Genomic DNA, 26,040 nt, shown 5'->3' on the forward strand with positions numbered 1-26,040 from the left:
TTGAACAGAAAGATAATCGCAGACCTCTCGATGATGACCTGTTATTTCAGTACCATTATTGCTATATCTTTCATCAGTTCCGTCTGAAATCTGCATAATAACCAACAATTAGATGAATTTTATGTTTTATCGACTTCAGCTGAGCAAAGCCCTTCACACATTAATAAAATCCCCTAAATGTAAGTATACATTGGAACAATCGGTTTAATGACCAATTTTCCTTATAATAATGTAACATGGAGCAGAATGAGGCAATAATGCACAATTAGTTAACAGTAATTTTTAATTATGAAAGGAATAAATCCGAACACGTTTATCACTGGTCATGAGAAATGATATAGTTAAAATCGTGCGCAAAAGCACGGCTCATTGACAAACACAAGCAGTTGCGAAGATTTTCATCACTTATGCTTCATCAAAACCTTGATTTATTTGTTTCCATTACCGAGAAAAATCTTTCACAAACAAGCTCTTGCTTGTACCACATAAACAGGGAAGTGGAGCAGCCACCGTTCATTTAGGACACATGTCTAATAACAGATGTCGCTGTCGCACACGTGCGCACATGTGCAGCACTTCCGCACATCTGCACACTGTGCAGCGTTTGGCTGGCCCTGCCTTAGGGGGAAAACAGGACAGGTATAGACACACACACACACACACACACACACACACACACACACACACACATATATATACACACACGATGTGTGTGTGTGTGTGTGTGTGTGTGTGTGTGTGCACGTGCGCACGAGTGTATACCTGTCCTTTTTTCCCCCTAAGGTAAGTCTTTCCGCTCCCAGGATTGGAATGACTCCTTACCCTCTCCCTTAAAGCCCACATCCTTTCGTCTTTCCCTCTCCTTCCCTCTTTCCTGATGAAGCAACCGTTTGTTGTGAAAGCTTGTCCTTTTTTTCCCCCTAAGGTAAGTCTTTCCGCTCCCGGGATTGGAATGACTCCTTACCCTCTCCCTTAAAACCCACATCCTTTCATCTTTCCCTCTCCTTCCCTCTTTCCTGATGAAGCAACCGTTTGTTGCGAAAGCTTGAATGTTGTGTGTCTATCGACCTGCCAGCACTTTCGTTTGGTAAGTCACATCATCTTTGTTTTTAGATATATTTTTCCCACATGGAATGTTTCCCTCTATATATATATATATATATATATATATATATATATATATATATATATATATATATATTCCTAAAGGGCTCAGATGCATAGTTATTAGTCTCTTTACACAGCAAAGCTACACAGATAATACAATGCTGAAACTGTTTAAGGGCTGTGACACTGTCATGAAATGACTTACCGAACACAAATAAAAGAAAATGTTGCAGTAGAGCATCTAGAGAAAATGTGCAGGTAAAGGCTCTCCTGGGACAAGAACTGTGTGAGAAGATGTAACCAACCAATCCCCCCTCCCTCTTTCTACAGTGATGCCAGTACAGGAGACACTCTACAAGAGGAAAAAAGAAAATCAGTAAAGTTATCATTAGTGATAAGGAAAAATAATGTAAGCATATTAGCCAAAAAAATTAATCACCCAGGAGACATCTCAATAACCCCATCTCAATCTGGCAAGAAAGAGTCCACAGCTTCTTCAGCTATGCCATATCTAGCTGAAGCTCTAAAAGACCATTACATCCTTAGAGTAACCAAATTGAGAGGATGTTGACTGTTAAATTTCACCTGCTGTTCCACACATCCCAGATATTTTCTAGGAGGCAGATCAGGCAATGTAGAAGAAAGGGCAACAATTGATCACCAAGGACGTTGACATAAACATCCTGGTTTGTGTTCACGATGGCCTGAAAGAGCGAGCCCTAATTATGGTACAAGAAACATCACCAAAACATCACAGAACCACCTCCAGCCTAAAGTACACCCTGCAACCACTGCAGATTCAACACCTCATTTGTCCACTGGTGCACTCAGTATCCCACATCATTTGAAAGGAGACAAAATTGCAGCTTATCAGACAACACTACAGGCTTCAAGTCAACCACTGTCTTGCTTTAGTGTTATCTGGCCCACTAAAGATGTGCAGCTGTGTGTGTCACTGTCAGCAATGGCCCTTTACAATGTACCTGGCTCCAAATGTCCCTTGCTTGGACCCAGTCACTTAAGATTTTTAACAGCACAGTTCTTATGCAGTGTTACATAGTCGCGAGTAGTAAAACATTCCTTAAAGACATGTTGGACCATCCATGTTGATACAACAACAAATCCAGCAACTTCATTCCTGGTGTGGTCAGGGGCACATTAAGACACAACAACACACACACACACACACACACACACACACACACACACACACTGCCATGACATTAGTGATGGTGCATCACATGACACCTGGTGACAGTTCTATTCTACATCATCTACAGCACTCCATAGCAACCAGTGTGCTCAATTAAGGGGGAGGGGGTGGGGCTGTTTTGTCAGGTGTACTCATACATGGATTTCATGTGTGGAGGTAAGAAACAGCATTTAAGTTCGAGCAGTGATGGAGCCATATGAACAGCTTCAGAGGGCAAACTTACAGCAAGCTGCATTCCTTTCCCAAATCCAAAACATACTGCTGAAATTAGTGGCTTTAAATCATGCGATAATATCCACTTTCCCACAGGAATATTAAAATACAGGTGCTTTTGTTGCATCGTCAGCCGTGATGACCAAGACTGGTCAAGATGTAATCCAAGGTTTGGGCTAAGTCAATCTTTACATTCCGTTAGGCCTCTCAGGGTCTTTTGACAGATACACTGAGGGTTCTCTCACTTTAGTATGTAACTATGCCTGAGTTAGGTATGACCAATATCAATGTGACATATGGATACAGCTTCTCTTCAAGAAGGTAAAAGTGAGTTTCCCAATTTTTGGTGGAAGCTTCTATCAATCAAAGTTTAGTGGACTGGATGTTGGCCAAGTATTGCTACTTATTCCATCATGTAAATACTACACACAGTGGAAAGAGGGTGTTACTCATAAAATGTTTGTCAATAAATACATAGCAGCCTGTCATATCCTTCTTGGAATTGGCAGTATATCTGCCAAGTAATGGAGGACTTAACAAAACCTACAGCAATGGATTTCAGGTACTTGATGTCACCCCATTCATACGAAAGGCCAGGGATACAAAACAGGGAAGCTAACTAATTGGAGGGTGGCTGAGTTACTGGAAGTAATAAGATCACCCTGTGCTGTCCTGTATGTTTTTGAATGGTTCACCAGGAAATGAATGTTGATGCCTTGGAAAAGCCTTGAGCAACAGAGATGTTTAAGTTTACAATGAATCTTAGTGAAGTAATTAATTCAGAACTGTTTGCAGCATATATTGCAAGGTGGTATACCTTTTTCTGCAGGGAGACTATCGACAGAGCTTGCGTGGAAAGTTCCAGTCACAAGACAGATTCCATTGTGAGATGTTGGGTCCCATAGGCCTATAATGAAAATTGCTGTGGACCCATCTATGGTCAGAGCTAAATCTGTGCTTGGTGAAATTTTACTAGAACTTGTCAATTTGCTCTCCAATAGATGTTTTTGAAGAAACAGTGAGTTTAATTTCTATGTACGGGTTGCCTTGAGCTACTTTATGGTGAGGCAACCAGTTCAGTTTGAGGTTGAACAGCAGTCCTTAAAAGTGGAAGTTGTAGACAGCTTCCAGCAGTTGGTTGCCCAGATATATTTTGAGGTGTGGGAGGGCTAATCAAATTCTGTAAAAGTGCATGACCCATGATTTTGGGATCATATTCATGTCTCCAAATAGCATTTGAAGATAATAATCTGCTGATTGTAAGAATCCAGAACTATATTCCAGACAGGAGTCATCAACATACAAGTTTGCAATACATTTGGTCTTATGATGGTAGCAACAATGTTTATGGCAAATGCAAATAAGGCAGCACTCAAGACTTCGGCCTGTGGAACCACACTAACCTGTATACAAGTTGATTACCAAGGACTATACCAAATACAACCCAGAATTGCTGATGGTATGAGATATTATTATGCAAAGTGGGAAAATTGCCTCAGACCCTCAACTCATGTAATGTACCTAAGATATGAATTCCACTTGAAGAATCTAGTTGGTTGTGGATCTAGACCTTTAAATTCTGCACTGAAGCAGTGAAAACAAATTTCTCATTCTCAGACATCGACAAAACCTGAAAATAACTAACTGTTCCAAGAGTTTGCATAAGCTTATCATTATTCAGTGATTGGTCTGAAGCTCTCAATATTATTTGTTCTCCTTTCTTTTTTTTTTACCATCCTTCAAAGTTGTTACAATGAAACTTTTTGTCCATTTGGAGGGAAAAATTTCCTCCTGCTTATCTTGTCAAATATCAAAGCAACAAACAAATTTTTAAAAGTGTGTATGGAGTACTTTTTGCCAAGAAGATGGGTTGTTGTGCAAATGATTTTCATCAATCTTATTCTAGTATGAGATTTTCACTCTGCAGCAGAATGTGTGCTGATGTGAAACTTCCTGGTAGATTAAAATTGCGTGCCATACCAAGACTCAAACTCGGTACCTACGCCTTTCGCAGGCAAGTGCTCTACTGACTGAGCTACCAAAGCACGACTCACAACCCGTCCTCACAGCTTCAATTCTACCAGGAAGTTTCATATCAGTGCACACTCCACTGCAGAGTGAAAATTTCATTCTAGAAACATCTCCCAGGCTGTGGCCAAGCCATGTCTCCACAGTATCCTTTCTTCCAGGAGTGCTAGTTCTGCAAGGTTCGCCGAAGAGCTTCAGTGAAGTTTGGAAGGTAGGAGACAATGTACTGGCGGAATTGATACGACAATGAGCATATCATCTGGCACAATCAGATCTACTCCAGTTTGTTGGCTTCCACTGTTAACCGGTATAATGCCTCCTGATCTACGCAGATGTACTGCCCTTATGAGAGAATTCCACAAGATCTCCAGGAATTCTAACCTACCCGTGCATAGCGACCTACCACTTTTAAATCGCAAGAGACTGAAATCACGTCATCCAACTCTGTGCGATGCTGCTGACATGGTTGCTAAGAATTTCAAACCTCTTGCAGAATGGAAAGGTCGGTGGGAAGCAGTGACAGATGTGCACCTGCATAACATCTTCTCAGGTGCTAAACTTCCAATTGGATTCGACTTACCACGCAAGACCTGGTCTACACTCAACAGAATCCGTACCAGCCATGGGCGATGCAGGGATGCTCTCTTTAAGTGGAAGAAGCTGCCTGATCCAGCTTGTGACTGCGGGGCTCCATACCAGACTGTTTACCACATTGTCAGTGAATGCAGGATTCGAGCCTATCACGGCGCCAAAGAGGACTTCCTGCTAGCAACTCCAGATGCAGTGTGCTGGATTGAAGGACTGGATATTCAGTTGTAAAGACAAACTTAAGTTTCTTGTGTGTCAATATGTACATATGTATATGTAATTTCATGATATGTCTGTATTAGCCATACGCTAAATAATAAAAAAGTAGCTCTCTGTCACTATAAGGCTCCAAATTGTAACATGGCGGTGTGGATCGTAGTTATGTTTGTGTGTGAGGAACAGTGTACGGTAATTGAGTTTTGAATTAGAAGAGCTCTTCCACACATGGAGCAACCTCTCCTTCTGCATGGCGATGCCAGGCCACACACAAGTGCTGCAGTAATCCCACACCTTGGGTTCACTATCATCTTCCATACAGTCCCAACTTGGCCCCATCCAATTTTCTTCTGTTTGCAAAACTTAAACATCTTTGAGGACTTCACTTTGATCATGATGAAGCGGTGCAAGGTAAGACTGTGGCTCTGTCAGTAAAATAAAACATTCTACAGTGGCGGTATCAACAAGCTGATGTCTTGTTAGGAGAAATGTGTTATTGCCAGGGTGACTATGTCAAGAAATAAATATGTAGACATGAGGAATAAAGCTGTAGAATGTTAATAAAGTTTGTCTTATTTAAAAAACTTTACAAGTTTTCACAAAGGAAATTCAGACACATTACATATAAGCACACACTCGTACATAATATTTAGGTGATTTGTGTATTTGAAGGTGAGATTCAGTGGCTCACAATGAGTCACCACTAAATTAATGGTATAAGATTAATAAACCATAAATATTGTGAGTGGTTGACCTACATACAATCATTATTAAAACACTTCCACAGAAAACCAGTCTGCCAATATGGCTGATGATCATTGTGGTGAAAATTGTTTCAAGGCCCACATTTTGGCATTAATACATCACCAGTAAATCGGCCAAGTCAAAATGATTCTTATGAAGTATTTCTTGGTCTAAAATTCAGGTATTCTGGCTGTGACAAAATGTATGTTGGTTAAGTCACAGTTTTGCCCATTCCATGTGACATGCAATATGTCACTACCAAAAATCCTGCTTCCATTGTATAATTAAATCATGTGCTTTGGTTTGTAGTTATTTACATATAAAGTTATATAATTGGCACATGGGTGTCTTCATTGTTATTGTAATATTTTTTATCCATTTCTGATGAGCTAAGTTGTATTTTTGAGACTGACATGGGCCTGACTTGTGCCGAGAAGGTCTGAAAGAATAGAGTATATTATTTGCCGTGTGGCTTACTACATCCATTCTTTCTTTCATCATCTTATCAATGCCCCATTTTAGGATATCTTTATGTGCGCTTTAGAGGAGTATGTATCCCAACTGGATTTTCACAGGGATCATCACATTAGTGTCCAAGTGGATCTTGATAAAATTATTCAATAATTGTTACTGCCCCACAGATTACTGTGGCCATGCCGCTGGATCATAGGACTGCACAGTGCTAAGTCCCAATACTCACATGACAAAGGTTGAAATCCAAGAGGGACAGTTTGACTTCTATTATTTGCAAACTGCCTACCTACACACATGATTCTGTGTGTTGAAATCACCTAACGTGATAAAGGGGTAAGTAACTGTTGTAACAGATCTTGCACCTCCCCCTAGACATCACTATCTGGGTGGAGGTATATGTTGTAAATCATTACCAAGGTATACAGTTGGATTCTAATGGCTACAGCCTCTAGAGTGGTTTCAGTAATAACTGACTGCTGAAAGTGGACAGCTGCACCAACATTTAATAGCCCCCTGAAGCCCTAATTTAGTGCAATTGTTACTAATTTTTTTAACTGCAGGTAGGTGTTTTTCCAATAACTATGTCACTATAACACACGTGGTGAAGAACAGGGACATCCGCTGCTTGAGTTTAGCCAAGTAGCAGCAGCAACTGTTACAATTCCATTGAATGACCATTATGGGAGATGGAGCTGAAGCATAAAAAGTGTCAGGCAGTTGGGTTATGTTGCTGTTTGTTCCCCAGTTTCCTTTAGTACAGGTGTAAATCCATATTAACACATCATTCTACTACTGAAGCCCCAAGGTCAAACCCTACACTCAAAGCAGTTTATGGTTTGCACCTCTTCCTTTCCCCCTATTGCTTGTTTTCCTTGACAGATTTTAATTCTAGTGATTGATTTTGGGTTGCATATCCAGATAACAAGATGACTGGACAGTTCTAATTCCCAAAGCCCATACCCCTTTCTCCCAATAATTGTTATTGGTGTGTGAGTTTGTTACCATACAGAAGAAGGATGTCCTAAATACTTATTGTCCTCTCCAGACTGACTGGAGAAGAATGGAGGATCTCTGGCTGTATCAACAGAGAGGTATCTGCTGGTTGGTATGGGTAGTATCAACAAAGGGCAGTAAGCTCTTCCTCAAATGGACTTAGTAATCAGTTCAAGGTTTTGAACACAGGCAGTGTTAGCTACAACCTTGGCTAAGTTAATGATCATTTCAACTGGATGAAGGCATCTGCATATTTTTCACACACACACACACACACACACACACACACACACACAGGGTGGTCCATTGATAGTGACTGGGCCAAATATCTCACGAAATAAGCATCAAACGAAAAAACTACAAAGAACGAAACTCGTCTAGCTTGAAGAGGGAAACCAGATGGCCCTGCCATAGGTCAAACGGATATCAACTGTGTTTTTTAAAATAGGAACCCCCATTTTTACTACATATTCATGTAGTACGTAAAAAAATATGAATGTTTTAGTTGGACCACTTTTTTCGCTTTGTGATAGATGGCGCTGTAATAGTCACAAATGTATAAATACGTGGTATTGCGTAACATTCCGCCAGTGTGGATGGTATTTGCTTCGTGATACATTACCCGTGTTAAAATGGACAGTTTATCAATTGCGGAAAAGGTCGATATCGTTTTGATGTATGGCAATTGTGATCAAAATGCCCAACTGGTGTGTGCTATGTATGCTACTCGGTATCTTGGACGACATCATCCAAGTGTCCGGACCGTTCGCCGGATAGTTACGTTATTGAAGGAAACAGGAAGTGTTCAGTCACATGCGAAACATCAACCACGACTTGCAACAAATGATGATGCACAAGTAGGTGTCTCACCTCCTGTTGGGGCTAATCTGCACATTAGTAGCAGACAAACTGTACGAGAATTGGGAATCTCAAAAACGTCGGTGTTGAGAATGCTACATCAACATCAATTGCACCAGTACCATATTTCTATGCACCAGGAATTGCATGGCAACGACTTTGAACATCATGTACAGTTCTGCCACTGGGCACAAGAACAATTACGGGACGATGACAGATTTTTTGCACGCGTTCTATTTAGCGACGAAGCGTCATTCACCAACAGCGGTAACATAAACCGGCATAATATGCACTATTGGGCAACGGAAAATCCACGATGGCTGCGACAAGTGGAACATCAGCGACCTTGGTGGGTTAATGTATGGTGTGGCATTATGGGAGGTAGGATAATTGGCCCCCATTTTATCAATGGCAATCTAAATGGTGCAATGTACGCTGATTTCCTAGGTAATGTTCTACCGATGTTACTACAAGATGTTTCACTACAAGACAGAATGGCAGTGTACTTCCAACATGATGGATGTCCACCACATAGCTCGTGAGCGGTTGAAGCGGTATTGAACAGCATATTTCATTACAGGTGGATTGGTCGTCGAAGCACCATACCATGGGCCGCACGTTCACCGGATCTGACGTCCCCAGATTTCTTTCTGTGGGGAAAGTTGAAGGATATTTGCTATCGTGATCCACCGACAACACCTGACAATGTGCGTCAGCGCATTGTCAATACATGTGCGAACATTACAGAAGGCAAACTACTCGCTGTTGAGAGGAATGTCATTACACCTATTGCCAAATACACTGAGGTTGATGGACATCATTTTGAGCATTTATTGCATTAATGTGGTATTTACAGGTAATCACGCTGTAACAGCATGCTTCCTCAGAAATGATAAGTTCACAAAGGTACATGTATCACATTGGAACAACCGAAATAAAATGTTCAAACATACCTACATTCTGTATTTTAATTTAAGAAACCAATCTGTTACCAACTGTTCGTCTAAAATTGTGAGCCATATGTTTGTGACTATTACAGCGCCATCTCTCACAAAACGAAAAAAGTGGTCCAACTAAAACATTCATATTTCTTTACGTACTACATGAATATGTAATAAAAAATGGGGGTTCCTATTTTTTAAAAATGCAGTTGATATCCGTTTGATCTATGGTTGCGCCATCTAGCGGGCCAACCATAGCGCCATATGGTTTCCCCCTTCAAGCTAGACAAGTTTCGTTCTTTGCAGTTTTTTCATTTGATGCTTATTTCGTGATATATATAATTTTCCTTTTTTTAAAAGTAGGAAAACTTGCAACTGGGGACGGCACTGATTTGAGTAGGTTGTGCAGAATGAAGGCCTTTCACAGGGATGCCCGCAGACAGGTTATGAAGTATGACCTAAACACACACATTGGAAACACCTCATGGGTGACAGGATCTAGGGTTTAACATCACTTCTATCAGTTCAGTTCCATTTGTACTTTTGTGTCCACTGAATAATTGTGCTTTCAGTGTCAGAGGTTAGCTCTTGTTGCTGACCCTTCTCTCTTTACCGATAATTGCCTCGGATCCTACATGGTGATCTAATCAAAATGGTCACTTAACTGTTTTTATGAAAGACATCTGGCTTGCTTCCTTCCATTTATATGCTAAATTCATCTGCTGCTTGTTACGACTGGCGATAGGCAGGACAGTTTAGTCTCATCAAGCTACAAATCTCATGATATTATTTAATGCTGAGAAATGTTTTTATAAACTTGTAAAGGCTTTTTTCTGGCTTATGTGTGTCAAAGAGCCACCTGATAAGGCTCATGAAAATCCAATCAATAAGCTACAACAGGGTTCACAGCATTCTGCACGGTTTGGCTCTGTAGACAGCCGAGGGTAGTAGTCTCATGTGCTGCTGCCACCTACCAATTTATGGTGAGAAACTGTAAATCCTGGAATTTCTGGGCTTACTGCTATGGGAGTAGAAGCCTCATGGAGGTCCATCATGTTGGTTAGGCTTCTGAAAATTCAGAACTGTACAAACAATGTTCTGATTCGACCATTGCCAACCAACCTCAAATGAGTATTTCTAGAGAAAACTGGTGAGGAAGATGTGCTCTGACTGACTTGGAATGGAGACATTCTGTGGAGCAAATTTCTTAAATGTGGCAGTTTTCGTGCTATTGGTGGAAACAGTAACATTTCCTGGTTGGTGGTCGCTGCCAGAAGAGCCCAAACTGTAGAGTAGGGAGCATGGACACATGAAACTGGACACTCTTGGTTTGAATGTGGAAGGTGAAAGGTCACTGGTTTTAGACGTCAAGAAGTGTGTGTTCAGATGGTTGACGAGACTTCACGGTGATCATGTCCTGACAAGCGAGATTCTAGTTCTTCACTATGACCACACACGGTCTACTTACTGTCACAGCAGTTTGGTGAGAGTATGTATGCATCAGTACCAGCGGTAGGTGGGCGTTTGTGTTTGCAAAGGGGACATAGTGTTGCCAAGGCACCATAAATCCCCGTTCCAGTGCTGGTATCATTTTCATTTATTATTCAATCAACCACTGGTGTAACTAGAACATGGTTGCATTCTTATTAGTGGTTGTATGTGCAGTTGCCTCTCTCCAAAAGTTGGTGAAGATGTCTGTCTTCCACATAAGATTAAAACATTCAGGGAGGATTTCCATCAACACCACTGGCAGATGTCAAAGCACGCAGTACTTGATTTAGTCGTGACTGGGTGCTGTGTCATGAGTCTCAGACAGTGCCAATTCCCACTCCCACATGGAGAAAAGGGAGTTGTAGGACTTGGAACTGTTGGATCTGAAGTCCAACTTGGCCCTCTCTACAGTTGCACAATAGTGATGAAACGCCGAATCCTGGCTTGCATTGCCAGTGGCTTTTGCAAAATGCTCGACCAGTGTCTTAGCGATGTCTCCATGTGTTATTTGGAGACACAGCTGTTTCAGCACTGAGGCTATTGGTAAATGATTGTGTTTATTGGAAATCCCACAGATGGCTTCCTATAGTTTCATAGAACAAGTGGAATGGTTAATAAGAGTCCAGGAATACTTGCCATGACCTTTTCTTGCTCTCCTTAATTACATGTCAAGCCTTGGACCTCACAACTCTAAAGGCTGTGAGGATGTCTGCTGTAGGGCACAATTTAAATCGTCGAAGAGCCGCACGCCTGTCTGGGATAGCTGAACGGCAGCCATCTGTCCACAAGGTACAGGTTGCCTCCTAAGATGACCTGCGGACTTCGGGATGGGTAAGTCAGCAACATTATGCATTACCTGTGTGATGTGGTCCACCCATTCATTGACAACAGACTTTTCTGGAAGGAAGTGTACGCTTTGAAGGAATTGCAGCATTACAAGTGCACTGGCAAATGCAGGTAGTAGTGCTGACACTAGCAACCTCAATTTGGGTAGCAGCATCAGTTGTCTGAACTAGTTGTTTAAATACAGATGCAAAGGAGGTAACAAACTTCAGGGGGGTGCATGGCCTTATAGATATTTTTGGCCTCATCATATGAGACACACTTAATTGTTTTTATCTTTTGTCTCTTCCTTTCTTCAAGCAGGACACTGCAGTCTCTACTCCAAACAGGGTGATTCCCAGAGCAGATTACACACTTTGGAGGAGATGAACAACCAACACCTTCATGGGCAGTCTTACCACATTTTCCACAGGTGGCTGCTCCCTTACAACCTAAGGTGGTGTGTCCAAAATGCTGGGATGTAAAACAGTACATTGGGTTAGGAAAATAAGGCCACACACTGAGGTGGAGAAAACAAGCCTTAACATGCTCTGGAAGTTTCGTGCTCCTAAAAGCTAGCACCAGAGAGTCCGATTTCACAAGGTCGCCATCCATTCATTTCATTATGCTCTGTACATCAACAATGCCTTCCTGGTATCACCCAACTTTCAGTTCTACTCGGGGAATGTCAACCAGATCCCTGCAAGTCACAACACCTTTGCTATATGTGAAGGTATTGTGCAGTTTACTTTCTATTGCATACTCCATGAGGTGCTGAGCTTTGTGAATGTTCTCCACTTGTTGGGAATTCATCCAGCAATTCCCTCTAGACTTTTTTGTACGTAAAAAGGTGAAACTTTCTTGAAGCTTCTGTCTTTTCATTTAATTATAAGGAACACATTATGGACACCAGCATGTGTTCTGTTACTCAGTGCTGATAGGGTCTGTGTAATCCCCAAGTCTGAAGGACTGGCTACACGAGCCCTCTTGTTTAATTGGGTGTTGGTTCTTGCCAGTGGCCCCACCCTTTCCATTGGGAGGAGGAAAAGAATATTTTGAAGGTATGCTGGTTCCATGAGTAGCTAGGGAAATAAAAGTCTATCTAGAAAGAGCCCCGTGTGCCTAGGTAAGCCTTATACAACTGAGGTGTGGCAGGTTCCCCACAGGTTGGCCACTAACAGCTGTTCCACCTCAACAGCCATGCATCTCATCAGCGCACAGTACACCTTGCGATTGAGGGTTTTTTTTATATAGGTTTTCACCATTCTTATGATTCAGGCAGTCAAGCTAAGATAGCCGTTTAGCCGTTCCCTGTGAGACACAACATTCCACTGCTTTGCTGCATGGTGGTCACTGAAGCATACCCAAAGGTTACAGTGACAGGGGACTGGTGGCACTTGCCCATCTCCAGCTCAGGAACCTCAGGGCTGCCAGGCCTATAGCCAACAAATTAATTCTGAGCCCCCGAGGGCAGTATGAAGTCATAAGAATCCATAATATAGAGCTCAATTACGTTAAGTAGGTAATTTTCTCATGTTTTTCCTTTCGAACCTCTATTATATATCGTGTTAGCTGAGTACCGATATACATTTGCAACCCATGTAAACAGAACTTATGTGATAGTGATTAGTAAAAGGTGGAGGCCTGAGTAATGTATCTGCTTGTTAGAATGCGCCAGGAAGGAATGTCAGCCTTGGCTATAGAGGATGGAGAGAAGACATGGTGTCCGACGTCTTTGTTACTTTTACTGTGATATCACAGTGATTGTACAAGATATGTCATTGAGGTGGCTGTGATGAAGGGGTGAACCATCTGATTTCTGTTGATAATACTGATGAAGCTTTTGTGTCTGCAGCGAATAGGAAGTTTTCTAAATCATAGGTTTTTATTTCATTTTGGACATCCGTGCCTGTAGTGAGTTCTCAGGATGATTAGTTCTGGTTTGGGACAAATCCATGCCATCGTTGCATGGACCCATACACGGAGAGCGGCAATTTTGTTTTGTTTAATGTGCTGTCAGGGAGCACTGGCACTTATCACGTATAATAGAAATGAGTTTAATATCTATTATAGGTGGACAGAGTATGCAGTATTATAAGTGAGGAGATGTGGCCTATGAGAAGATATGAGACCACAATGTTTACATCTGCTTTAATTCCAGGAACAGTCTACCCTTTTGGACAATAGCCTAGGTAAAGAAATTTACTAATGACATTTTTTAACATATGTTCTATACAGGTAATGCTAGAACAGAAAACAAGGTCACTACAAGGGTGAAGTATGTTACAGAAGATGTGTCATCTTTACCCACATTTTGTTCTACTTGTAGGATCACATTTGTATTATGTCTCACATGTAAGAAGTAGGTAGTTGAATAATAATAGTAATAATCCTAGTAGTATGAATGCAGTGAATACACAAACTGCCGAATTTGAGGTACTGTTAAACAGCATATTGTACATAAAGAGCCACTGCACTCACTGTATGTGACTGACTGGTGTGGCTTTACAAGCACCTGTATTCTTGGTTACTAGTTCTTGAAGAGAATACAACCAGGGTACCTGTCAGATGTACTGTGACATCTGCATGCGATTCCTGCTTTGGACAAGTGGAACAGTGTGGAAAACACGATTTTCATGCAAGGTGGGGTGACATCTCACATCACTTGCCCCGTGTAAGATCTGCTTAATGCAACTTTCTAAGAATGTGGTATCTCCGGAGGTTTCGCCAGATGCATGGCCTGCAAGATCACATCTACTGAATTCGCATGACTTTTGCGCTGTAGGCATATCTAAAAGATAGTGTTTACCAGGGGAGGTTCGGTCTGTACCTGAACTCAAGGCCAGAATACAGGAACACAATGCTCAGATTTCACAAGAATTGCTGCAAGCAACTGCTGATCATGTCACCTTACAGATGCAGCATCTCATCAATGTCTTCAGTAATCATACTGAACAAACTGTGTAAGTGCCAGCTAATAAAAAAATCAATATTATGCTTTTCTCATTTGTTTGACATTTTCTGCCCACATCCCATTCCTAATCCATTACATATGGAAACTTTTCTACAATCTTTCTTGCATTCACAACAGATTTGCACCTGATGGCAAAAATTGGAACACGCTTTTTTTCTAGTGTAAATCAGTTCCGCATTAACCCATCAACATATCTACCAAGTTTTACTGCCATAAAATAACGACAGCCCACACTGGACCTCAGAGTAGCTACACTTTACTTATAACCACCTGCTACATAAGTGAAATGAGGGCAACAAACACTACAGATAAGAAGAGAATAAAAGCTTTTGAAATCTGGTGTTCCAGAAGAATTCTGAAGATTGGTAAGGTAGATGTGATGTATTTAAACCATGAAGAAAATCTGTTCATAGCACAACTTGACTGAAAGAAGGGACAGGATAAAAGGACACATCCTGAAGCAAAAACCAGTACGGCAATCAATGCAAAATTATATGCATTGTTTTGTTTTGATTCAGTGCACAAAAACAACTATTTTCAAACATGCCCACATTGCAACTTTTGAACACTAATACAAAAATGAAGTTAAAAATGACTACACGCTAAGCCCAATCAATGGAAGGAAAGACAGTTAAGAACAAGGACTTCCTCTTGGAGAAAGGTCCTTAAAATACACTGTACAGACAACAGAGGTTCCAAACTAAAGATTAAATGTCCTGCACCATATTGCTAGGATGGGTAAAATGTAAAACGCAGGTTACAGTCCATGCACCATTCGCTAAAATGGCCAATAACTCAGATGGCAAACATGCATTAGAAAACCAGTGGTTAAAAAATGGTCATTTGATCAGGAATTGGTGAACTGTAGAAGATTAATGCAATGAGCACAAAGTGGTGAGGGATCACCACTCGACAAATGACAATGGCTGAAATGACACTGCCCGATATACAACCTAGCTAAAATGATCTTTCAGTGATAGGGACAAGAGGAGGTCGGCCAAGCCGCTAGGAGAGGTTTAATTCCCTGGAGCTTGTGCCCATGAAGGGAAGATCGGTGGTGATGTCACTGACATCACTGCTGGCAGATGGCAATGTGGAGATCATTGGAAGGAATGGAAGAACTAGCGGACTGAGATAAGAGGACTGCAGCCTTGGCAGCAGCCCAGTTTCCCATCAGACCAATGTGACAAGGAACTCACACAAACATAATAGTGGCTCCCTCAAAAGATTATGCAAGTTGAAGCTTTCCTGGACTCGTTGCAGTAAGGGATTGGCTGTGTACAGCACACAGAGTCTCTGAAGGGCACAGAGAGTCAGAGCAGATGACACAATTGAAAAGCCTGTGTCGCCACATGTACTGCGTGGCCTGACACAGGGCGAAGAGCTCTGCTGTAAATACTGAGCAGTGTTCTGGAAGCCGATACTGAAAATTGTCAGTGCCAATGATGAAGGCACACCTGACACCACGGTCAGTCTGAAAGCCACAAGTGTACACAAAGCCACTATCGCAGAGTTCCGTGTGAAAGTCGAGAAACTTACAGTGATAGATCGAATCTGGAATAGTTTCCTTAGGAAGCAAATTACATCCAAGGTAAACACGGGCTACCGCACGAAACCAAGTTGGTGAAAGGTTCACACCCTTCGAGGAAGTGACAGGTAGTGTGAAGTTAGGCTGCCGAAGCAATAGTCGAGGTAACAGAAGAGGGACGGGCCCCACACTGGCAGTCAAGGGCAGCATCAAAGGAGACGGCATAGGATGGGTGGATGAGAATGGAGGACAAACAGCATGCGTATCTGCTGACTAGCCAGTATGGCAGCTGTAGTTCTGCAGCTTCTGCACAGAGACCCTCAACCGGCCTAGCATAAGATGCAACAGTGGCCAAACGGATTCCATGATGGTGGGCTGTATTTAGACAGAATAAGATGGACGGACATGCAGATGTATAAATGAAACACAGATAGTCTAGTTTTGAATGGACAAAGTATTGGTAAAACTGGAGAAAAGTGGTCCAATCCTCTCCCCAGGAAGTACCACTTAGGACACATAGGACATTCAGGGACCAGGTGCAGCGGGCGGCCAAGTAAGACACCAGTCAGGACCAAGAAAGTTTTTTATCACGAATGAGCCCCGGAATTTTGCAGTTTCAGTGAACGGAAGAGCAACAGGCCCAAGATATAAAGACGATGGAAGAAACACATTGCGCCGCCAGAAAATCATACCAATTCATACCAATGGTTTTGTTAGTGGAAAATCAAAAGCCGTTGTTGATGCTCCATGAGTAAAAATGATTGAGACATCACTGAAGATGCCACTCAAATAGAAAAGTACATGGAGAACTGCAATGGATGGCAAAATCATCGACAACATGGAAGCCAGAGATGTCCAGTTGGAGACAGGCCATAAGAGGGTTAATGGCTACCGAAAAGCAGATGACGCTCGGGATGGAGCCCTGAGGCACCCTGGTTTCCTGGATAAAGGTGTCCAACAAGGCAGAAACCATACGGGCCTCAAACAGTCTGTCTTTTAAAAATTCCTTAAAGAAATGGGGCAGGGAGCCTCGGAAGCCCCATGTGTATAGAGTGTGGAGGATACCAGTCCTCTAGCGGGTGTCATAGGCTTTCAGTCACAGTCAGGTATTTCTGCAGAAAACTTTTCATGACATGGGCTGATAACGTGGCGAGATGGTCAACTGCAGAACAGTGTGCTCGGAATCCACGCTGTGCAGTTAGTAAATTGCGAGTCTTGAGCCACCATACCAGCCAGGCATGGATCATACATTCCATCACCTTGCAAATACAGCTGGTGAGAGAAGTGGGGTGGCAGCTAGAAGGAAGGTGTTTGTCCTAACTGGACTTAGGTATGGGTATGACAGTGGCTTCGCACCAGCCTCTGAGAAACATACCATATGCCCAGATGCAACTGTATGTGTATGAAGGAAGAACGTGACTTTATGTATGAAGGAAGAAAGTGTGTGCCAGCAATAGAAAGGTGCAGCAACATCTGAATGTTAACGTTGTCCAGCCCTGCAGTGGAAGATTGGGTTGAAGTTAGAGCAAAATCTAGCTCCCTCATAGTAAAGGCAGCATTTTAGCATTCATGATTCTCAGAGGAGAAGGGTAAGCCTTCTCCACGCGTTCCTGATGGAGAAAGGTAGGGCGATAGTGGGTAGAGCTCAAAATCTTGGCAAAATAGCGGCCTAAGATGTTGAAGATAGCAATGGGGTCCACAATGACATCATCCGCTATGCTCAGGCCGGAAATTGGGGAATTGACCTTGGTCCCAGAGAACCGCCAGAGGTTGGCCCACACAATGGTCCCAAAGAATGCGACGACAATACGCATGTAACTGTTTATAACAAATACAGTTCACCACCACAGGATGACGACGAGAAACACAGAGAGCACATATCCCTGTGCGAATTGTGTCGCAGCATGCCTCAGTGCACCAAGGGACTGGAGCACGGCATGATAAAGACACTGTGCGAGGAATGGAATGTTCTGTGATGCTAAGGATAATGTTAGTAAGGTATTCTACCTGGTCATCACAACTGGGGAAATGTTGTTCGGTGAAGTTCACCAGGGAGGAGTAAAGCCACCAGTCAGCCTTAGAAAACTGCCAGTTGGGTCTACACATAGGTGGGGTAGGAGTCAGCAAACAGATAGCACATGGGAAATGGTCGGTTGAGTACATGTCAGAGACCACACTCGAGACGACAGGCAAGCTGGGCAGTGCAGGATGAGGAGAGCAAATGGGAACAGGTGTGCATGGAATCTGAAAGAAACATGGATACTCCAGTGTTAAGGCAAACGATTCTGAGTTGATTGAGAAGGTCAGCCAAGAGGGCACCACTCTTGACAGTTTCTGGAAGAGCCCCAGAAATGATGGTGTACATTAAAGTCACCAAGCAGCAAAAAAGGGCAAGGGAGATGACCAATAAGCTGGAGGAAGTCTTCCCTGGTGACACCAAATGACTGAGGGATGTAGACGTTACAAAGAGAAAAGGTGAAGTGAGGGAGAAAAATGTGGACTGCAAAAACTTGCAGTTGAGTGTTCAGTGAGATAGTCTGTCTATGAACATCGTCCCGGATGAGCAGCATGACTCCCCCACAAGATAGAATACTGTCCTCAGGGGGAAGGTCAAAGTGAACTGGAAAGGGATGCGAGAAGTCAAAGTGGTTGTGAAGACACAATTTTGTTACCTGAGGGCAGAAAACAAGTGGACACTGTGATTCCAAGAGCAGCCATAATTCCTTCTTGCTGGATCTAGTGCCATGAACGTTCCATTGGAGGAGAGTCACAAGGGGGGAAGGGGAGGAGGGAAAAAATGAAGGGTTGTCACCTCGGCAGCTGCCGAGTGCCAGCCTTCAATGTTACAGGATGCAGAGGCTGGAGGTGACTGTTCCATGATATCTACAGAGGCATCAGCATCCTCACTGGGCCAGCCTATGGATTTCAGGGCAGAAAAATGGTTGGCTGTGCGTGCCAGCAAAACAGAGATCAGCCAGGTGAGGGTACCACACAGCGACACTGCTGAAGAGGACTGCCGAGTCAGCAAAGGTGATCATTTGCCTTTGTTTGTTTTGCTAGAGCTTTTCTGTTTGGCAGAGGAAGATTCAGATATTTGTTGGCTGGAGGTACGTACAAAGTCTTTGTGGGACTATTCCTTCCGTTCTTTCCGGCCTGCTGGTTGTGCAGCAGGTGACTTTGCCTCCAGAGGCAAAATTGTGGTGGCTTGTTGCACAGCTGGAGGAAAAGGAGACAGGGATGCTACCACAACACTTGGCAATTTTACAACTGTGGCACTGAATTTGAAGTTACAAGTCTGCGTGGTTATCTCCTTTGTGGAGTGAGTTGTAGCAAGAACGGTACTGAAGTGCCAGATGGTAAAACACTGGGCTTTTGAGTAGTCAACAACTTGTGAGTGACAGGATTATGTACTTTTTCCTTCACCCGGATCTCCTGGACGGCCCACTCATTAAGATACACGGGACATTCTCAGAATGAGGCTCCAAGGTCACCACTGTAATTGGTACAGCAGGGAAAAAGAGGTGGGCAATCGACTTCGTGAGCATCCCTACCACAAGTAACACATCTGCCCGCGTTTTGACAGGACATTTGTGTGTGGTTGTATTGGTGACACTGGTAGCAGCACATCGGGTTTGGAATGTACAGTTGGACTGTGATGATTTCATAGCATGCTTTGATGGAAGCACTATCGTATCAAATGTGAGACAAAGAGTGCGTGTAGGCACTAAGGTTGCATCAATGTATTTCATTACCCAATGGATTGCAGTGACACCATGATCAGAGAGGTAAGGTTGGATTCCTCCCTTGGTTAGACTATCGAGCAGCATAGTGTAAGTGCGAAGAATTCAGCATTCAATGGGCCTGAACACAAACAGGATAGCTGTGGAGGAGTGAAGCAGCAAGCAGTTTTGCTTGAGAATCACAATTTGTCTCCAAAAGCAAAGTTCCATTACTTAAATGAGAGCAGGATTTCACAGGGCTGGCAATTGCATCAACACCTTTCTGAATTATAAACGGATTAACTGTAGCAAAGGACTGACCTCCTTCAGTACGTAATACCATGAGGAACCAAGATGCAGCTGGGGGAGTCTTGGAATCTTTAGCCTCATTCTGTTTATGTTTAGTAGTCATAGACAGAGGTGGTGATTGGCTCACTGTGAAAAAATCCACAATGATTGCCAGCGTCTACGATGGTGCACTCCTTCCAACTGGGGGCCCCGCTCAGAGGGGAGCTCACCCGCCTTAGTCATTGTTTACACTTCAGGTCACACCTCCTGAACTCCTGACAGATGGGCCCATTGGCAACTTGAGAAGGTAAAAGCTCAGGCAATCACCCCTCCCTGGGCCTGGCGCGTACCAAGGGTTACATACAAACCCTACCTGTCAACCCAGGACTGGGAATTTCTCATTACCACCCAGTGAACTGTTATGTGGCAGATGCATAGGCTGGTCTTCAGGAGCACACAGGGAGAAGGAAGAAACAAAGAAGAACCTCAAACACCAAAGTGGAGGAAGGACAGGAGATGAAGAATGAAGAAAGAAAGAAAGGAAGAAAATAAAGGGTAGAAAGGATAGGAGATGTAGCGGGGGAGGGGAGGGGAGGGGGGGCAGTGTGGTGACTGTGCCGATGTCGGACTACTGAAAATTCACACCACATTCCCAAAAATATCCTAGACATGTTCCCCAAGGGAGGGGGGAAAAAGAAGAATAGCAGGAAGATAGACATCCAGCACGGAAGGGAAAAGGTGCTGCAAAGGCTGGGGCTCCATGGTAGCCAAGCACTAACTTACCAAAGAGTGGTGAGCCCTCTGGAGGACACACGCACGCACACACACACACACACACACACACACACACACACACACACACACACACACACACGCAGGCGACTAAAAATATGTTAAAATGTTAAAAAGTGAAAAACCAATCAAATGCCAAAACAATGATATATATGAACACACACAACTGTTTCATGTAAACTAAAAATTGTCAGCATGAAAATCATGTAGTTACTCCTTTATCACAGTGTGTCCACCTCTCAGTAAACTGTAGCATGGAAATGGCAGATAATATTTACAATAATTTCCATGATGTATCACTAATTCACTTTATGGGGAGGGAAAGGTTGAAAAGGTTATCAGGAAATGTGAACATGGACAATACAATTAGGTTTTGTTACTAATACTTAGAAAACCATAAAATTGAAAAATACAACTTCATGCCCACAGCAACACTGAACATGCTGTAAATGTTAACAAATTATAAAAAGGAGAGAAGAAGGTAAACAACTACTATACACAAAAGAACACTTTCACATAGACCACAAAAAAAAGTTATTAGACTACAAGCCAAATTATGTCTCAATCACAACAATCATCTATCTACATCATATGACATAGGCCTACTGACCCATTCTCTCTCTTCACAACTAGTCTCATCACTTATTTCATTTGGGTACATATTCAACCTAACTTAGCCTTATTGATGGTTCTAGTTATTCTTGCATTTGCCATTTCCTACCCGTTAAATTCACTTGCTACTATGCTTCTTTCAGCATTTTACCTTAAAACGTACCCCCCCCCCCCCTTAGACATCAGTGTGAGAACTTTTCTCATTAAAATATTTCTCAATATGGCAAAAACAAAAGCAGTTTCTGACTGTTGGTACTGTTGTATTGTGTTGCCATTGTTGTTTTGAAATAAATCTCCTTTGTTGTTCGAGCAGTTGTGCATTTCTCGCAGTTCTAATAAAATGTCTCGTCAGTATCAAGTTTCTCACAGATGAAGAGGTGTCAGCTATAATAAATGAAGCACATGAAGGTGATGAAAGTGATCCAGAAGATGATGATACAGTTGTGACACAACAGTGACACAGCAATTGAAAAGGAGTCAAGTTCACGGAGTTCATCCCCTAATGAACAGCATGCAGCAGCTTCCAGCATCATTGTTACAGCAAAAAGCGGTAGGGAATATATTTCTGCACCTCCAAGGCAAGTGCAGAGGCCAGTACAAAATATAGTGAAATTTTTGTGAAGGCTTGATCTCTCATGTGTCAGAATCTTTCAAAAAGTTTATAACTCCCGTAATAATGAAGATTATCATGGACTATACAAACCAAAAAGCTCATAATAAGAACTTAAAACTTACAACCATAGAAGAAATGTACACCTTCATTGGTATCTTACACTCATGGGCACAAATAATGACACTAGGCTGCCTCTTGAGGACTTATGGGGAAAGTACTGGGAAAATATATCTACATAGCTACAATGAGTTGTATTCAATGTGGAGAACTTATGTTCCTGATTAAATCCGATGATAAAGAAACAAGAACCGAAACACGAAAGCAGGATAAGTTTTGCCCCCTTCGTGAAGTTATTGACGAAATGTTTGAGAAATACTACATACCAAGTGCAGACCTAACAATCGATGAAATGCTCTCCCTATTTCAAGGAAGATTTCCCTTTAAGGTCTTTATGAAAGACAAGCCTGGGAAGTATTGCAGACTGATTAGTATGTTATCAGATGCACACACCCGGTATGTTCTAAAAATTGAGGTCTACGCAGGGAAGGATGAACGACTTGCCGAGGAACGGAGTGCAAAGGCAGTTGTTAGACGCCTAGTGAATCCGCTGGCAGGAAGTGGAAGAAATATAACAACAGATTGTTATTATATGTCCATAGACCTACCTGAGGAGCTTTACAATAATGACAAGTTAACTTTGGTGGGAATATTGAAGAGTAACAGGAAACATATACCAGAATGGCTAAAGAAGATGCAGGGTCGAGAGCTATTTTCCTCTAAGTTCTTATTCACAGATCCGAAAACAGGCAATGCACCAGTTACTTTGCTTTCATACATCTCCAAACTGAAGCCTACTACGAATCTCCTACTTCTTTCCATACAACACAATGATAACAAGGTGGATGAGTCGACAGAGGAAAAAAAAGACAAACATCAATCTCTACTACACTGAAAGCGAAGGCGGCATAGACAACATTGATCAAATGATGTGACATCATTCAGTAAAACGAGGGACGAGAAGGTGGCCATTACCTCTCTTTTTCAACTTGACAGATATTCCTGTCTCAATACTGGGACAATTTTCATGATAAACAACCCAAACTGGACTAAGAAGAAGCATAAAGTAAGAACACTGTATTTGCTAGAATTAGGTCAATAGCTCGTTAGGCCAGCTGTGGAAGAGAGAGAGCAAAGAATATCATGGGTTTACAAAAGCCTATCATCCCTGCAATGGAAAGTGTTCTAGGGAAAACTCAGCATTACTGCAACTGTTCAACCTGTTGAATTTTATTCCAGAGGAAGATGTCACATCCGTTTAAAGAGTAAAAACTCTAAAACGGAAAAAGACAAGACAACAAAAGCATCTATAGTTTGTTGCAGGTGTTCCAAGTATGTGTGTTCCACTCATTCTGCAAAAATGGTCATACGCAAACGTGAAATTGAAAGTGAGTAGGAAGGAAAAACTCAATTGTAATTTCTGACTTTGATTTTCTGTTTTCTTATTTGTGGTCAACTATGTTCTTTTATGATTTCTTAATATAAGTCTGATTTACATGAAAATGTTAGTTTCATGATAAAAATATAATAATACTTCTCACATTCATTACTTTATTTATTGTATTTGTATATGTTATAATGTTCCTGATAACTATGGAAAGTGTGTTGCAAACTAGTTAAGAAATTCCTAGTTCATTAAATAATCAAAACAAACAAAAAGATGTTAAAAAGTGAAAACAAAGTGTTGTATCATACTATTATGATTTTAGTTCAAATGGCTCTGAGCATTATGGGACTCAACATCTGAGGTCATCAGTCCCCTAGAACTTAGAACTACTTAAACCTAACTAATCTAAGGACACCACACACATCCATGCCTAAGGCAGGATTCGAACCTGTGACCATAGCAGTCACGCGGCTCTGGACTGAAGTGCCTAGAACCGCACGGCCACTGCGGCCGGCTATGATTTTAGTGATGATGATTCTATTATTATTATTATTATTATTATTAGCAACAGCAACAACAAGACAGGTAAAGAAACCAAAAATTTGAATTACAATACATACATTTCACATTATGGAGCAGGAAGCATGGAGAAAGTCTGTAAGCACACGTTTGGACTTACCGCAACTTCATATTCTTGCTGTGCATTAACCCGCAGTTCCAAAACAACAGCAGAAGAGTATGGTGGCATCATATCATTATAAATGTGAAGAGTATTTAAAATGGCAGACAGTGTGTCATCATGTGCGGAGTACATGAATATTTTTCTGTCTGGAACAAGTGAACTGTTCACTTTAAGAAGCATGTGTGTAATAACTTCCTTCACAAAAGGCCCTGAAAAAATTTACGTATGACTTAAACATGAATAAAGGTCTGAGTTTTTTTTTTTACTTGGAATGTTGTTATGAAATTCAGAGACATACCACCCTTAAGACGTTTCATTTCCTTTGTAAGAGTTGGTAGTTTGAATGCAAATTTTGCTGGAGGAGCCATCTTTGTTGGAAATACTGCTTTTGTCCATTCAGGTATGCTCAGATTTTTTAGAGTCTGAAAAATATTTTTTTATGAAGTTAAAAAGAAGAAGATTCATTGAGACAAACAAATGTTTATTTAAACAGCAATCTATATTTTGATTTAAGAAGTTATATATGAATACATACAAACACAATGTACTGTGAATACGTAACATATTTACGTAGCAATTTTTACAAAACAATGCATCTATGGAAAAATCACTGCACACATGTCATTCAGAGGAAAGATATTTACTAGTATGTATGTGATGTAACAAACAATGTGCAAAAGAGTAATTCTGAGCTCAGGAACCAGGAAAGTATTCTTCACCAACACAAATCGTTAATTTAACCAGGAACTGTACTTATTTGTTTTTTATTTCTCAGCCATCATTTCTGAATTAAAAATTTAAGTATTTTGTACAAGCTGAAACAGTTAGTTGTTCTACAATTAAGGTAAATTATGTTGTACTTTCAGTTAACAGGTACTAATGTTCTCACTAAGCGAATACCAAAAACAGATTGTCCACAATCAGTTACATAGGTCAAGTTTAAGGACACAGAACATCTGAAAGAAAGGGGTAAGATTAGCTGGTGCAACACTGCTATTGACCACCACTACTCAGGTAGCACTGATCCCCAGGCTTTGTTGGGGTCACACCTCACTCTGGCATATTAGTTGACCCAGCACCAACCGTGGGCAGTGTTGGTGTGGGCAGTGAAGTGCATAGTGCCAGTTTTATCATGCTGCTTACAGTGTTAGTCTGGTGGCCTCTGTTGGTAATAAACTGATCTCTGAAATGGCTTATATTGTACTTAACTTGATAATATGGACTCCAGATAGCTTGCACTGTTTTTGTACCATCTTGCATGTATAACATTTGTTGTTAATAAATGATTATGTTTGTGGGTGTAGATCACCTTTTACAAAACTGTTAATTTTCATTCCCCCCTCCTCCTCCATCATTCCCCTCCCCTCCCCTTATAAATTCAGTTCAGAAAATTTATCCTGTAATAACACTCCAAATCAGAAAGGAGAGGACCAAATGTAGAAGAGCGAGAGAGTATGAAACTGCACCCACAACCACACCTGCAACCCCCCCCCCCCCCCCCCCCCCCCCGATCGCACAGTTGGGAGTAATTATTGGACCTGTTTATGTTGGTTCAAATGCAATTTTGGTCTTTATTGCCATATTTTGTGGAGTCTTGATGGGTATTAATGTTGTGTTTGATGAGCATTTGATAAAGATTCTTTAGGCTAGAAACTTGTTATGAGAAAATAAATCAATTGTAGTTGTGATGGAGTTATTAC

General features: G+C 41.8%; 1 protein-coding gene across 1 annotated transcript in view; it reads right to left on the bottom strand.

The window, feature by feature from the left end:
* The window catches only part of LOC124555082 (prostatic acid phosphatase-like), a 62,252-nt gene that overhangs the window by 18,174 nt on the left and 18,038 nt on the right, over positions 1 to 26,040 (bottom strand). The window contains exons 5-6 of the mRNA XM_047128875.1: positions 24,639 to 24,762; positions 24,338 to 24,549 (exon numbers count right to left, since the gene is read on the bottom strand). Of these exons, the coding sequence (XP_046984831.1) occupies positions 24,338 to 24,549; positions 24,639 to 24,762 (336 nt within the window). The remainder of the gene's footprint in view (positions 1 to 24,337; positions 24,550 to 24,638; positions 24,763 to 26,040) is intronic.

The sequence above is a fragment of the Schistocerca americana genome, chromosome X (assembly GCF_021461395.2).
Source record: "Schistocerca americana isolate TAMUIC-IGC-003095 chromosome X, iqSchAmer2.1, whole genome shotgun sequence".
Taxonomy (NCBI): Eukaryota; Metazoa; Arthropoda; class Insecta; order Orthoptera; family Acrididae; genus Schistocerca; species Schistocerca americana.